The following is a 15,307-nucleotide window of genomic DNA, read 5'->3' as shown; positions in this document are numbered from 1 at the left end:
ACGTGTGTGGGGGCTACCTGTATTCTGATTTGCTGGTTATATATATAGAAATTAATGAGAGGTAGTATATATTATAATATGTTAAGAGGTCACAGTTATTGTCTGTATATGCTAGGGGCACATTGTGGAGCTCTTAGCTGTTATTTAGGGGACATTATATTGACTGATTTTTTTTTTAAAAAAACATTTTTTAGGTGCGGAGTGTGGAGATGTGCTACAGAGGTCACAGTCACCAGGGTGGCAAATTCTGTAGTGACAAGTCATGGCTCGGAGAAGTTTCCATGAAGTTCTCTACTTGATGGAGAAGTATTGGCAACTATGATGAGACTACAGGAAGAAGAGCGGGATGGACCAGACCAACACAGGCATAGAAGGAAACAGCTGCAGACTAACAGTAAGTGATGTCTTTGTCCGAGTGCAGGACAGATGTTCAGTACATTTAATGCTGGTATATATTTATCTGTGGTTATGGTATTTACTGCTGATATATATGTATGCTTTTAGTATATTCATTTTGGTCTATATTTATATGTGCAGGATTTGGTGGTAAATATTTATGAGTGATCTACTTATTGGTATCAATGTATTTGGTATATTCATTGCTGGAATATATTTATATTAATATTTGCGGTATATAGATTTCAGGTATATATCTAATATGTGTAGTATTTTCGCTGGAGGGACATATTTTTCTATTTACTACTAATAGGCCATATTGTAAATGATCCCAAAGCAGTAGCCCCTTTGGACCTCATTCTTATGATATTTTTTGCAATGGGGGAGGGCCATTTCATTTTCATCTCCCCCCCCCTCCCCCCGATTCTGACACATTTTTCCTACAGTGTGTGTGTAAGTGGGGGGGGGGGGGGGATGGGGCACCAAAATGGGCTCGTCCCTTATCTTCTTCTTTATATTCATATTTATGTACAGTATTTTTGCTTGAGGTACATAGTTTTATGTGTGCTAAATGTATTGCTGGTATGCCACATTGTAAGTATTCCCATAGTAGTTGTTCTATTTCTTTCTTATGATTTTAATGGGGGGGGGGGGGGACCATTTCATTTTTCTACTCAGGATCGGCATTGATTCCACCAGTCTTTTTGCTATGATTTTTTTACAGCGTTTGTGTTGCAGACAATGTCGCAATATTGCTTCTCGGCCTAGGCCACTAACATGCCTTATCCAGGCCCTGCTCCCATAATTTCAAAATGGAAATTCTATTTGGAATGTTTAAAATTTGACAATAAAACATCTATGTATCCATTCAATGTACACATATCATTTATGCTGAAGGAAAGGATTGAATGCACATTATAGCAGGGTATAGAAGAGAAGGAGTGCCACTGAGATTTTGCGGAGCAGAATTTGATGGATGTTTTCCCAGGTGTAATGAAATATTTGAAACATTACTGAGATATCGGAGCAGTGGGAACCCCCAACAAGTAACCCCATTTTGTATTTTGTAGAACATTTACTCATGTAGGTGAAAAATTACTATCCAAATTATCCAAACAATCTTGCTTCAGACCCATAAATATTTGATTTTAAAAACTATTGCATAGCCACACAAGTGGGGCTCAGAAGTGAAGAATTGTCTGTTGGCTTCTGGTACAGATTTCGGCGGTTATGAGCCCCTGAGATACCATAGCAGAGGAAATCCCTAAAGAGATGAAGATGGTGAATAGAAAATATATATATAAACTGTGCAGAGTACATTGGGTACACCAAATCCTGGATTGGTGGGGGATGCTTTTTGGGATGGTCAAATCTTGTGTCTTTTGCCCCATAAACGCTAAACGTGAACCCTGATACACTACTGCTCAATTTATACATTCTTCTCCCTCGCCAAAGTCAATTTTGCCCTAAAGGTTGTTATGATTTTGGAGAGTTTCATGGAGTGCACTTTACAAGCTATAACATTTTCATTTCTTTGTGAATATTATCATCAAAAATAAGGGCTTGTGTTCTACGGGATGAGATGAACTCTACAGTAATACCATTTTGGGGATAATACCAGTATCTCAATGATGAAAATTTATTAGACTTTTCTTGGGGGAGATGAAAAAATAATAGATTTTCTACCATTTTGTTATGCTGTTCATTGTATAGCATATAACATGTTACTTTTACTCTATGGGTCAGTACAGTTACAGTGGCATACCATTTATGTATCTTTTTTTATATTTGAGTAGCTTTGCAGATTAACACCAAATTTGAGGGAAAAAGTGGCATACTATTTTTATTTTTCTGTGGACTATTTTAGTGCTTTTTTTTGCGGTACAAGTTGTACTTTTTATTGGTATAATTTCTGGGAAAATATACCTTTTTGAGCTCCTTTAATCCTGTTTTTAGTGAAATATTGGACAAAAGTTGTAATTTAATGCAATTATTTTTAGTTTAATATTGTGATGTTCACCAGGCTCGTTGATGATTGCTTTGATTTCAAATATGTAGTGTTTGTGTATTAATTGTATGGTTGTTTTATAAAGGATTGCACACTGTTTTATTTGTTTTTAATTATTATTTTTTTTTGTTAAGAAACATATATTTTTTAAAATTTGATTTGTTTGTATGAATATTATTTTGTCCCGCTATGGGACTGGAAAAAGCAATCTTCTAATTGCTTGTTCAAACATATAGACTGCCATGCGGATGTACTGCAGTGTAATCCATAGGCTGATAAACAGCTAGGTCCTGCCCTGGCAAGGTAGGTACAGAGCCCTGCAGGCGCTGTGTTCATATTTGACCATGACAACTAAAGGAATAAACAGCCAGGATATCTACTATCGTGATCCCGGATGTTAGTGCAGAGACCTGGTGTAACAGGCCAGAGTATATCCCCAGGCCAGAATAAACCTATATATTTCATTTTTCTACATTTTATTTGGGATTCAGCTCTGTTAAGTTGAGTTAGATCCCTACCAAACTCCAAACACATAACCATAATAATAATTCCTTTATATAGCGCGCACAGATTCTGCTGCGCTGCACAGAGCTTGCCAAATTAATCGCTGTACCCATGGGGCTCACAATGTAATCAACCTACCAGTATGTTTTGGAGTGTGGGAGGAAACCGGAGGACCAGGAGGAAACCCAAGGCTTGCTTCTCCCTGCATGTGATTTTATGCTTCTTCACCTGAATAAAGGACATTGCACTTTTCTAACAAGTGGGTGAGTGCCGTTACTTTCTTCTACATGTTGCTTAGGAAACTCACTTTATCTAGAGTTTATCTAAACTCCACATTAGTGGGGTATATTCTGTCCTGGGAGAGGTATACTCTGGCCTAGGCTACTTTATACCCCTGGGTATACTGTGGCCCGGGGGAGGTATACTCTGGCCTAGGCTACTTTGTATGACACAGTATACTCTGGGGTGGGCCAAATTATTAATGGTATAATCTGGGACGGGGTTATTCTGGATTGCTACCCCGGCTGTCACAAACTTCCGCCCCCTGCATTGATCGCTATGTTTCTGAGCCTGTGCAATCTACTTAACCTGCATGCATGTTAGGGTACGGCAGAAGACCGCATTTCCTGATGTGCATGTATGTCAACATGCCTAAAAACGTTAAAGAGTTAAAATTGCCGCTCTTGGTACACTTTGAGCTCCAGACTCAACTGTCATTGATGGCTTCTGTTTATATAGTGGCAAGTGGTGAGGTGGCTTTGGCAAGGGTGCTAAGGCTGAAGGGCAGCACTGAGAGAGGAAGAGTATAAGCTCTTGGTGGTTTTTAGAACCCCCTCCCCACATGATGTATTATATAGTAGTTTTAATCCTGGACAACGTCTTTGATTGTATATATACTGTATATTTTTCAGAACTTACAGACCATCATCAATGATTTGTGTATTTGATTCTAAATCCATGATGAATTTTAATAACACTTTCAGTTTGCTGTTGCCTCCCTCCCTGTCACAATATATATGTACATAATCTTTTTGTAAATTTATCATGAGCTTGATTTGGATTATTTCAGAGAGGTTCTTGATTGTTTTCAATTGCAAGAAATTTTTTTTCAGGTTTATTCATTTGAATAACTACTTTGGTATGGGAGTTCATATGTTCGAACAATTTGCACTTTCCACTTTGTGCCATCGTTCCACTAATAGCTCTGGACTTAAACCATGGATCACCACAGCTTTTTGGTACTCACAAGGTTCGAACCTTAATCCAAACACCTTAAAACGGCCATCATGTCTTAATGTTAAATTTGCTGCCAGAGTTAAGAATCCAAAATATACATCATCCAATGGGAAGACAGGAATCTTCTGTGAGACCTCATACAGGAGCCTGGCTGAGGGACCAGTATAAACAAACCCTCCACCTGATAGAAATTTTGGGTAGAATGGACCAGGAAATATATATTTCGAAATAATGTTTCTGCCGGAACGGCCCACAGTCTGACGAGTCATTACATTTCCATGTAGAACCAAAGGGTTGGAGCCGAATGTCTTTAAGAGATTAACCAAAACTGAAGGGTTGACATACATATCTTCATCACCTGTAAATATACCAAAAGTACTCATGAAATACAGTTTGCTCTGAAACACTCCCCAGGCAATGACAAAACTTACTCAATTGTGATATGAAGGAGTCTGGATGTAACTTTACTAATATTCTACTCTCCACACAGCATGATATTTTACTATATTACATTTTCCCTAAAATTACATTAACATGAGAAAACTATATATATTTACAGAAAATATTGTTTTATTGGACATATAAGTAATTTAAAACACAACTTTTAATAGTAATCATTAAAATGTATTGTTGCGGATGGGACAATAACAACCAACTTTTGTAGAGAGCGAGCATCAACTTTAAGACGTAAAAAGGAGGGGGAAGTTCCAGCTCACCTCTAGCCACTGTATACTCTGGAACCGGCACGGACTTTACCTCGTTTGTTGAGGTCTCAATTACATATGAAAAACTCTTGACAGTCCAGCCATATTCCAGGAAAACTTCAAGACTTTATTTAGTCAAATCCATACATCCACAGCATTGTTTCCAATGTTCCCTTTACAATCCAACGCGTTTCGAACGGGTTAAGCTGAGTGTGTATGTGGATGGATGATGCAGAGCTGAGTGTGTATGTGGATGGATGATGCAGAGCTGAGTGTGTAACTATGGATGATGCAGAGCTGTCTGTGTAAAATGTATGTGTGTGCTGTGTTTAGTGCGACCAACAGGGATATTTTAATTGGTGTAAAATATATTTCTCCTTTTTTTGGAAGTCTAAATCTGGTGTGCGTCCTATAGTAAGATGTGTCTTATAGTCCGAAAAATACGGTAGTGTCATTTTATCACATGAATTGCACATTACTGTGTTATACAGATATTAGCCGTATTAGCAAGTAGGGGGTCTAAATATGAGGGAACAGATCTGGGGGCTATATACACTCACCGTCCACTTTATTAGGTACACCTGCCCAACTGCTCGTTAACACTTAATTTCTAATCAGCCAATCAAATGGCGGCAACTCAGTGCATTTAGGCATGTAGACATGGTCAAGACAATCTCCTGCAGTTCAAACCGAGCATCAGTATGGGGAAGAAAGGTGATTTGAGTGCCTTTGAACGTGGCATGGTTGTTGGTGCCAGAAGGGCTGGTCTGAGTATTTCAGAAACTGCTGATCTATTGGGATTTTCACGCACAACCATCTCTAGGGTTTACAGAGAATGGTCCGAAAAAGAAAAAAACATCCAGTGAGCGGCAGTTCTGTGGGCGGAAATGCCTTGTTGATGCCATAGGTCAGAGGAGAATGGGCAGACTGGTTCGAGCTGATAGAAAGGCAACAGTGACTCAAATCGCCACCCATTACAACCAAGGTAGGCAGAAGAGCATCTCTGAACGCACAGTACGTCGAACTTTGAGGCAGATGGGCTACAGCAGCAGAAGACCACACCGGGTGCCACTCCTTTCAGCTAAGAACAGGAAACTGAGGCTACAATTTGCACAAGCTCATCGAAATAGGACAGTAGAAGATTGGAAAAACATTGCCTGATCGGATGAGTCTCGATTTCTGCTGCGACATTTGGATGGTAGGGTCAGAATTTGGCGTCAACAACATGAAAACATGGATCCATCCTGCCTTGTATCAACGGTTCAGGCTGGTGGTGGTGGTGTCATGGTGTGGGGAATGTTTTCTTGGCACTCTTTGGGCCCCTTGGTACCAATTGAGCATCGTTGCAATGCCACAGCCTACCTGAGTATTGTTGCTGACCATGTCCATCCCTTTATGACCACAATGTACCCAACATCTGATGGCTACTTTCAGCAGGATAATGCGCCATGTCATAAAGCTGGAATCATCTCAGACTGGTTTCTTGAACATGACAATGAGTTCACTGTACTCAAATGGCCTCCACAGTCACCAGATCTCAATCCAATAGAGCATCTTTGGGATGTGGTGGAACGGGAGATTCGCATCATGGATGTGCAGCCGACAAATCTGCAGCAACTGTGGGATGCCATCATGTCAATATGGACCAAAATCTCTGAGGAATGCTTCCAGCACCTTGTTGAATCTATGCCATGAAGAATTGAGGCAGTTCTGAAGGCAAAAGGGGGTCCAACCCATTACTAGCATGGTGTACCTTATAAAGTGGCTGGTGAGTGTATATTTGGGGTAGAATATCAGGAGAGCAGACATGGGGGGCAGAATATAAGGGGAGCTGAGCAGGAGGGCATAAAGTGGTGGAGAGCAGACCTGTGATGAGAATATCAGTGGAGCCTACCTGGAGGGACTGAATATGATAGAGAGCAGACCTGGAGGCCTAAATATGAGAGAGGCACATGGGAGAAGATCAGGGGGTCTGAATATAAGGCTGAGCTGACCAGAGAGGCCCAGCATATGAGGTGAGCAGACCTGGAGGGCAGAATATGAGGGGGAGCAGAACTGTGGAGCAGTATATGTGGGGAACAGACCAGGGGGCTGAATATTATTATTTACATTCACTTGAATGCGATCCTGTCAGCAGATTCTCCCCTATTTGTACAGGGTTAGACTCCTCTCCATATGCTCCACAGAATCTATTCTCTTAAAAAAATACTTTTTCACTATAAACAGTGCAAACTATGTGCAATTTGCCTGTGTAGTGCAAAGAGGACGCCAGATTCAGGAATTGTGGCGCTCGTTCATCATTAATCTGGAGCTCCATTCACTTCTCCAACTTTTTTTGGTGTACCTGTAACATAGGGCATGCAACACATTTCTGTCGGACTCTGCATGATAAACGTGCACCAGAACAGTCCTTTCACTGCAGAATTTTGTATAGAGCAGCCGCCACAGAAAGTAGTCGTGTGCGACACGTATGAGGCGCTGACATTTCTTGAATACATGGGAAAGCAGTTTGTACATAAAAGAACATGCATAATCTGCAGGTTCATAATCTCTTTTACTTAACGACATCTCAGGATCAGATATACTGTAGCTATAGAGTCAATCCATATTAATTTGTTCTGTGCTTAAATCACCATACATCTGCTACCAGAATTCTTTTAAAGGGGTTTTCCCATGAAAGAGAATTCTCAAATTTCAATCCCCTAGTGTTTTTCACACGATAATTTTTAACCACATACTTTACAATTTTACTCAGTTTTATTGCTGTTTTTACTTTTATCACTCAGGGATGGTCAGAGTAAGATTCCAGGGTGCTATGATGCCTGTAGTGCTATGAGATGCTGTGTGCTGACAATGTGGTTATCAGGGTACAGGTTTATATACACTTTCATTTCTGAACATTGTACTAGTATCTGACAAATAGAAAGAGAGATGAGACAGATCAAAGATTAGATGATGATATCCATGAGATGCATTTAATATTCTCAGTTCTGCTACATCTCAGCTACACACACACACTGTCAGATCTAATGTGCCTCCCTCCCACTCCCCTGGATAAAGATCTTATTTGTCTGTAGCTTGTAGCTTTACTTTCCTCATGATGTATTGCTTGCCAGCAGGAAGTCTGTGTCAGCTTGTCTTGGAATGCAAGGGTGGGGGTTGGAGGGCAGAGAGCAGCTCAGTACAGAGTCAGACTGGAGAACAATATGTCTAGCCGAACCTAAAGTCAGAAGATTAATGGTCGGAACCAGGGACAACTGAAATTGTGTACACCAGGACTAATAGAGACAGGTTGGAATTATATCTGTAAAATGCTGTATTTTTGTTAATAACAGTAAAATATAGAATGTGTTATTTTGTTATCCTGATTATATTTAGAGGAAACCTACCGTGAGGAATCTACCATTAGATCTGATGGTAGATTCCTCTTGCCTACCTATTAAACCAGAATTTAATAATCCTGGAACCTAACCTAACTTGTTAAAAAACCTTTATTTTAGTAATATGTAAATTGACTGTAAAGGCTACTGGGGCGTGTACTAACATTAGCTCCCAATGCCCGGCCAGGCTAGTACACACCCTGTTCATATGCCAAAGAGTACTATGAGATGTGCATACCCCAGCAGTTGTGTCATCTGGTGTCCACTCCAACATGTGTTTTGGCGAAACCAGCCTATGATTCTACGATTTAGACTATATTATGTAGATAGTGCACCCTCATGCTAGAACCCCCTCTGTTTATCCAAATTATTATACCTTTTTACATGACATAAAAAATGTAATGAAAAGTGATCAAAATGTCGTACAGACCTCAAAATGGTAGCAATGAAAACGTCGACTCATTTCACAGAAAATGACACCTCAATGCTCTGTTCCCCAAAGTATGTAAAAGTTATTAGCGTCAGAACATGGCAAAAAATTTTTTCCTTTTTCGTACACATTTGTTTAATTTTTGAAAATGTATTAAAATGCAATAAAACCTATATAAATTTGATATTACTGTGATCATACCGAACCAAAGAATAAAGCAGAGGTGTTATTTGGAGCACAAAGTCAAAGTCGTAAAAACTGAGCCCACAAGAATGCAGGTTTTTTTCAATTTTCCCACATTTGGATTTTTTTTCCTGCTTCCCAGTACGAGGCATGTTTTAATAAATAACATTACAGGAAAGTAAAATTTGTTACGCACAAAATAAGCCCTCACACAGCTCTGTACATGGAAAAATGAAAAAGTTATGGATTTTTGAAGGTGGAGAGCGAGAAATGAGCGAAAAAACCCAGCATCCTTAAGGGGTTAAAGGTCTCATCATGCAATTATTCAGACAATGTAGTTTGACTGCTCTCCTGACAATTACCTGTGACAATTGCAGAGATAAAAAAGTAGAGATTTAGCTTTTTGCTGTTTGTTTTTTCACGTCTATGCCCCACACAGTAGTTTTTGGCTTATGACCTTTGAAATCAGTTGCCTTTGGTATTTGCTTAAAGAGAGGTTTTCCCACGAAAGAAAATTCTCACATTTATATCCCCTAGTAATGTTAACACAATAAAGATCATTTTAACCCTTTACTTTACAATTATATTCAGTTTTATTGTTTTTTAGCTCCTCTTTCTCTCTCGGGTGCTCAATGCAAAATCCCAGGGTGTGGGTGGGGCCTCTCTAAGCAGAAACATTATGACCCTTCCAGTTCTGTGGGGTGACAATGTGATTAGATTATCAGGGTACAAGGTATCTATGCACTTTCATCTGGCTTCTGACATTGTCTTAACACACTGACACATAGAAAGAGAGATGAGGCAGATCAGAGATGCATAAGATGATTACACAGAGGCTTTTACACTGTGAGCTCTGCTACATCACACAGACATGTGCCTGCCTCCCCCTTCCCTCTGATCACTTATCTCCTTGTAGTTTGTAGGCTCTCTCTCTGCTCACAATCTCCTGGCAGGAAGTGATCAGTGAGTGTCTCTGAGCTCTGTGCAGGGAGCGTGGCTATAGCCACACAGCATAGACAGACAGAAATCTCATCTGCATGATCTCATCCAAGATAGTGCCCGACCCGAAGTCGTGTCTAGGGGCAACTGAAATTGTGTACAACAGGAGACAGGTTGGACTTATATTTGTAAAATGCTGTATTTTTGTTAATAACAGTGAATTAGACATTGGGGAAGATTTACTTACCCGGTCCCATCGCGATGTCCGATGAGGATTCAGGAGGATCCCGTGCGCTGTCCGACGAGGATTCAAGTCCAGTGCGATTAACTAAGATTGTGCGTCTGAGTTCCTGCATGTGTCGCCTCTGCGCCGAGGTCTGCTGGAGTTCACCTGCTTCTTCCCGGTGCATGTGAGTGCATGATCTTGCGACACATTTCCTTTTTTAAATTCCGCGGTTTGTCTGAATCCGTCGGGTTGTCCGACGGCCACCGGCAAACCGGTGCCGATGCGTCACAATCCGTTCGCGTGCGCCAAAATCCTGGGGCAATTCAGGGCAAAACCCAACGAAAAGGGGAAAACCCAACGAAAGTCCAGGGTTCGGACCCTTAGTAAATGAGCCCCAATGTGTTATTTTGTTATTCTGAGTACATAGAAGAAACTTGTCTTCGTGGGAATACCCCTTTAAGAGAGTAATGGGGTCAGTCCACTTTAGTTGGCTGTAGCTCTGACCACTGTGCTGACCACTCACTACAAAGGTGGTTGTTATTGTCCACTACAGAAACAATATAGTTCTCTCAAGAAACTTTGTGCGAAAATTTATATGGGACAATAGTAGAGTACAGTCACCCCAACCACTGCACACACATACACACACCTCTTGCACCTTATTATTTGAGTCAATACATTTGAATAACTATGACTAATAGTTATGTTTTAAATTACTTATCTGTCCAATAAAACCCTACTTTCTGTGACTATACCAATAGGTGTGGTAGGACCACTGCTTATATTCTTCTATAATCATAAAGAATACTACCTAGTAGTAGATCTTTCACTGACCATGTATCATCGACTGTTATCTGGGACCCAATCTACTCATGCCTTATTGATACAAATGAACTTTCCCTTCATATGTTAAGAATTCATTCGTTTTCAAACCCCTACGCAGGAGTTCTGGAAACAAAGATGGGGGATCATTCCACTGTGTACCTGTTGTGGCTATATGGGAAGTGCATCTATCTATCTAGAAACATGCATGTTGTCATATTTAATATAGAAATCTCATCTTTCGCATTGCTTGTGAGTATCCACTGATGTCTTTGACTTCCTGTATCTCCGGTTCTGTAGATCACAGATCTTCAAATCTGATGTGAAAAATTAGATTATCTTTACGACCAAAACATGTTTCTAGATATTATAGAACTGAAGATAGGAGCTGAAGTGACACTCCAAAAATATGACTCTACTAAAGTCATAGATATTTTAATTTTTCATAGGTAAACAGGTGAGATGTCACATAAAAAGGGGAATACCAGAAAGTACTTTTGTAATGGTGTAAAATCTGGGAACAGGTTTTCCGTGGAATTTTCTTTTTATGGCCCTTCCCCAGAAAAACATGATCAGTTCGGGGCCAACACCAGATATACTGTTAGATAATGATGTTTTATCCTGATAAGATGCAAATCGTCTGAAAATCCCCTTTAACAACACATCGTTTACACCACCTACCTTTATATATAAATGCTACCTTGGAGAGATTGTGGACTATGTATTCTAATAAGCATCTTTCCTTGAGAGGTAAGCTATGGTATCCTTCCTTAAGATCCCATTGTAGAATATCTCCATATTCTTTGCTTTCAATCTTCACAAGTTCCATTTGTCCAGAAACTTCTGTGCGGCCCACAAGAAATACGGGTCTCAACACATAACCATCCAGCTGCCATTCTCGAGCCCATGTTTGTCTGAGTGCGTTTCTTCTGCCCGATGTTGCTGGATGAGATTTAACAGCGAGAATGATGAGCGATTTTGAGGGCTCATGATAAATGTTCGGGGTGAGGATTACTTTACAAACATAGTCTTGTTCATAAGGAAACTCTTCCTGAAATCGGGAGAAGTTCAGATGGAACTCATTTACTCCATCATTCAGGGTTACTGACTCCCTATGAGGAGGTAAAATGTAAGATGGAGACTTGTTTTCAGGATGATCCTCTGGTGGTTCCGTGGTCAATGGAATGGGCGATTTCTTTTGGTTTGTCCAAATTCGGTTAGTAAAAATTCCAATAAGGAAAGCCAATGACAAAATGAAAATGAAAGAAGGGACATGTATCTTCATTGTAACCTGTGAGGAAACAAACATTCATAAATTTACTGAAAAGTGATATGGATATGTAAATTGCCTGACAGTACATAAATGTGTGAACTAGTATTTAAAGGTATATTTACTATATGTGTATGTGATGTATGGTGTGTATATGCTATATGACTGTATATGCAGTATGTATGTATATGGTGTCTATATACTTTATGTCTAAGTATATGAAAGTATAAAACTGTGTGTATATATAAGTGTATAAATGTGTATGATTGTATAAAAATGTGTCTTTACAAATATGTATATATTTTTTAGGGGAAAGACTATTCAGGCTATGCCCTAGGCATCAAGAATGGTGTATCTGGAAACCCCTTGTGTATAAGGAGTTGTGCATAAGAAGAATCTCCCTGAGTATAAGGCAACTATAGGGATGACTATAGAAAATTGAATGAAATTGAGAAAAGGAAAAGGAGAAAAAGTATTTCATGCAGTCCAAATCTCTCTTTGTACCCTATAGGTCACAAAACATACAATACTAATAAGTTCCATCAAAGCTCTTGGCCATTAGATGGCAGCAAAACACCTGTCTGAGCAGGCTATACTCATACTCTGAATACACCAGAGGAAAAGACATCCACAAGAGAAGGGTGACTGTCAAGAACCAATATAGAAATAAAAATATAGATATAAATCATGATACCTCCCAGCTTTTGTAGTGTAGAAATGGGAATTTTCTTTGCCCTAAGCCACGCCTTTTGTTCTGCCTTTTACTGCTGTGCACAGTCTAACAAAAGTGCACAGCAGGATCCTTAGTAGCAGAGCCTCTATATCTCACAGGGTAAAAGGAAGATTTCTTGATAACCTTACTGAAGAGTCCATGAGGCTCCCTAAAACAGACAGACCTTCTGGACTTCCAGGACAGCTGGTATCTATCCCATCTTCTGCCAAATGCTCCCAGAGAAACATGTGAGATACACAAGCAACCGAACTGCACTACACTGTTTACATAAAGTGGATCTGGGAATAGCGTACAATAGGGCGCTATTCCCAGATCTCTTATCCACTTCTAAGGGAGTTACAGAAACTAGCAGGTTGTCTTCTCTACCCTCTTAGGCAGGGGCGGACTGGCCATAAGACCCACCGGGAAAAATCCCGGTGGGCCGACTCGTTTGGGGCTGGTCCAGGGCTGGTCTGACACTGGTTGGGCTGATGTAAAAAACCCCAAAACATTAACTCACAGTGGCTTTACTGTGTAAGGATGGACGGACACAGGGGTAAAGGCCAGTTGCACACAACATCTGATCAAATTTAAATGTGTACAAGTTTCATCAGAATTTGGTTAGATTTCAGTCTTAGTTCTATCCTAGTGCTATCCAACAATCCATTTTTGTAGCCCTAGGTAGGTTGTAAGTTTTTAAAAGCTCTGAGCTTCTTCTTGGAAACTTTTGCTTGAAAAACTGCCCGCTCTAGGCTTACATTTGTGTCGAATTTTTTTCTGTTAGGCCCAGTTTCCACCTGCGTTGGGGGTTTTAAGAGAGTGTAATGTGAATTAAAAATGAAGGGTAAAGAGAAATTCTTCCATTGCCTATAGATTTAAATGTATAGAAATTACACTCCCGTTATTTGTAGCATAAAAAAGAGACACTGGCTGCTGCGCTATTTTTTTGCTATTAATAACGCAATGTCTAAGGCAACAAGGCGCAGGTGTGAATTTAGCCTTATAATTAAAATCTGTACAGTAACTGCCATATTTCTTTAAAAATTAGAGATTTCCACAACCTTCATATATCCCAGGGCCAATGATTTTCTTAATCCACCCCTGCTCTGCACCTTGGCCAAGACCAAAGATCTAAGACACCTTCTGGACCTGCACAAGGCTGAAATGGGCTACAGGACAATAAGCAATTACTAGAAAATGGAAGAAACGCAAGATGACCCTCAGTGTTCTCTGTCTCTCACAGATGAAGTATACTTAAAATTTACAAACCTTTACATTCTTTGTAGGTGGGAAAAATGTTAAAATCAACAGTGTAATAAATACTTATACTCCCCACTTATCTCTCCTTATTTTCTGTGTGTGTGTATATATACACATATATATATGTATATATATATTCTGTCAGAAGTAGATCTGATGGTAGATTCCTCCTGCCTGCCTCTGCCCTAATCTGTAACTTAATAATCCTGGAACATAACCCGTTAAAAACTTTATTTTACTAATATGTAAATTAACTGCAGGGGCTACTGGTGTGTGTAGTAGCTTTAGCTCCCAGTCCTTAGCCTCTGCAGATAATTTACATATTACTAAAAGTTTTTAATAAATTAGGTTAGGTTCCAGGAGGAATCCACCATTAAATGTACTTCTGATTTTATTTAAGTGTTGCTTCTTGCTTATTCTTGAAAATATCTTGAATCTATTAGCTAGAGTTCTAGATATGAGAAATACAGAGAGATGGCTAGGTATGAGATAAATAGATACTGTAGAAAAAGAGATAGATATAGACCTGATAGAAAGATACATAAATTAGAGATATTTATCATATATTTATGATTAGATAGATATTAGATAAATAGATACATAGCTGGGTATAGATATCTATATATAGAATCTAATTGTGTACGATTGGCAGTTGCAACAATTCCAGAGAAGATAACATGCACACAGGACACTGACCAATAAAAAAAATGATTTACCTCTTGAATCAGATAAAGTTACATTGGAGGTTTTCTCTAGTTCATAATCCACAGGACAAAGTTAGGTGAGGACAAGAGGATAGGTCATAAGGCACAACAAGGACCACCAATGGCAAAAATGGCTGGAACAAAGTAATGTCCACACGAAGGGCAAAAAGCCCTCATGGTAAATATCTTGTCTGAAGATGTAGCTGTTATACAATATACAGTGTTTGCGGTATAAAGTCTGAGACAGACTGGCTTTAAACTGTGTAACCTATTCCATCATATTAAGCTGAAATACTGGTTTTCTTCTCTGAGGGCAGGTCATACTGATCACAGTTTTCATCATCTGTTGATCTGGGATTATATAGTAAAAAAACATTTCGGTCCTCAATATATCCTCTTGATTATAATTGTACAATTTTCGGTAGTCCCTAATTTAGTTAGTGGATCACACAGAATGCATTTTTTCCCTATCATCCGTTTGGCAGCACACACATGGGATTAACCAAGGACTAATAACCTGCATTAAAGGAGGC

At 39.5% G+C, this 15,307-nt stretch overlaps 1 protein-coding gene across 1 annotated transcript; it reads right to left on the bottom strand.

Annotated features, from left to right (window-relative positions):
* Positions 1-2,901: 2,901 nt before the first annotated feature.
* Positions 2,902-15,011, bottom strand: LOC140128940 (beta-1,3-galactosyltransferase 5-like). The gene is made up of 3 exons (XM_072150619.1): positions 14,787-15,011; positions 11,510-12,119; positions 2,902-4,502 (listed from the first exon to the last, which is right to left on the bottom strand). Exons 2-3 carry the CDS (start codon positions 12,111-12,113, stop codon positions 4,057-4,059), a joined length of 1,050 nt encoding a protein of 349 aa, XP_072006720.1. The 5' UTR covers positions 12,114-12,119; positions 14,787-15,011; the 3' UTR covers positions 2,902-4,056.
* Between the last annotated feature and the right edge of the window lie 296 nt (positions 15,012-15,307).

The sequence above is a fragment of the Engystomops pustulosus genome, chromosome 4 (assembly GCF_040894005.1).
Source record: "Engystomops pustulosus chromosome 4, aEngPut4.maternal, whole genome shotgun sequence".
Classification (NCBI taxonomy): domain Eukaryota; kingdom Metazoa; phylum Chordata; class Amphibia; order Anura; family Leptodactylidae; genus Engystomops; species Engystomops pustulosus.
The sequence above is the reverse complement of the archived record's forward strand: the minus strand, read 5'-3'. Positions and strand labels throughout refer to the sequence as shown.

Bases quoted from the DNA above. Each gene is read 5' to 3' on its own strand.
- LOC140128940 (XM_072150619.1), bottom strand. From the start codon at position 12,113: ATGAAGATACATGTCCCTTCTTTCATTTTCATTTTGTCATTGGCTTTC. The intron at 4,503-11,509 runs GTAGGTGGTGTA...GTATATTTACAG, and splicing joins GGTAGCATTTATATATAAAG to GTGATGAAGATATGTATGTC.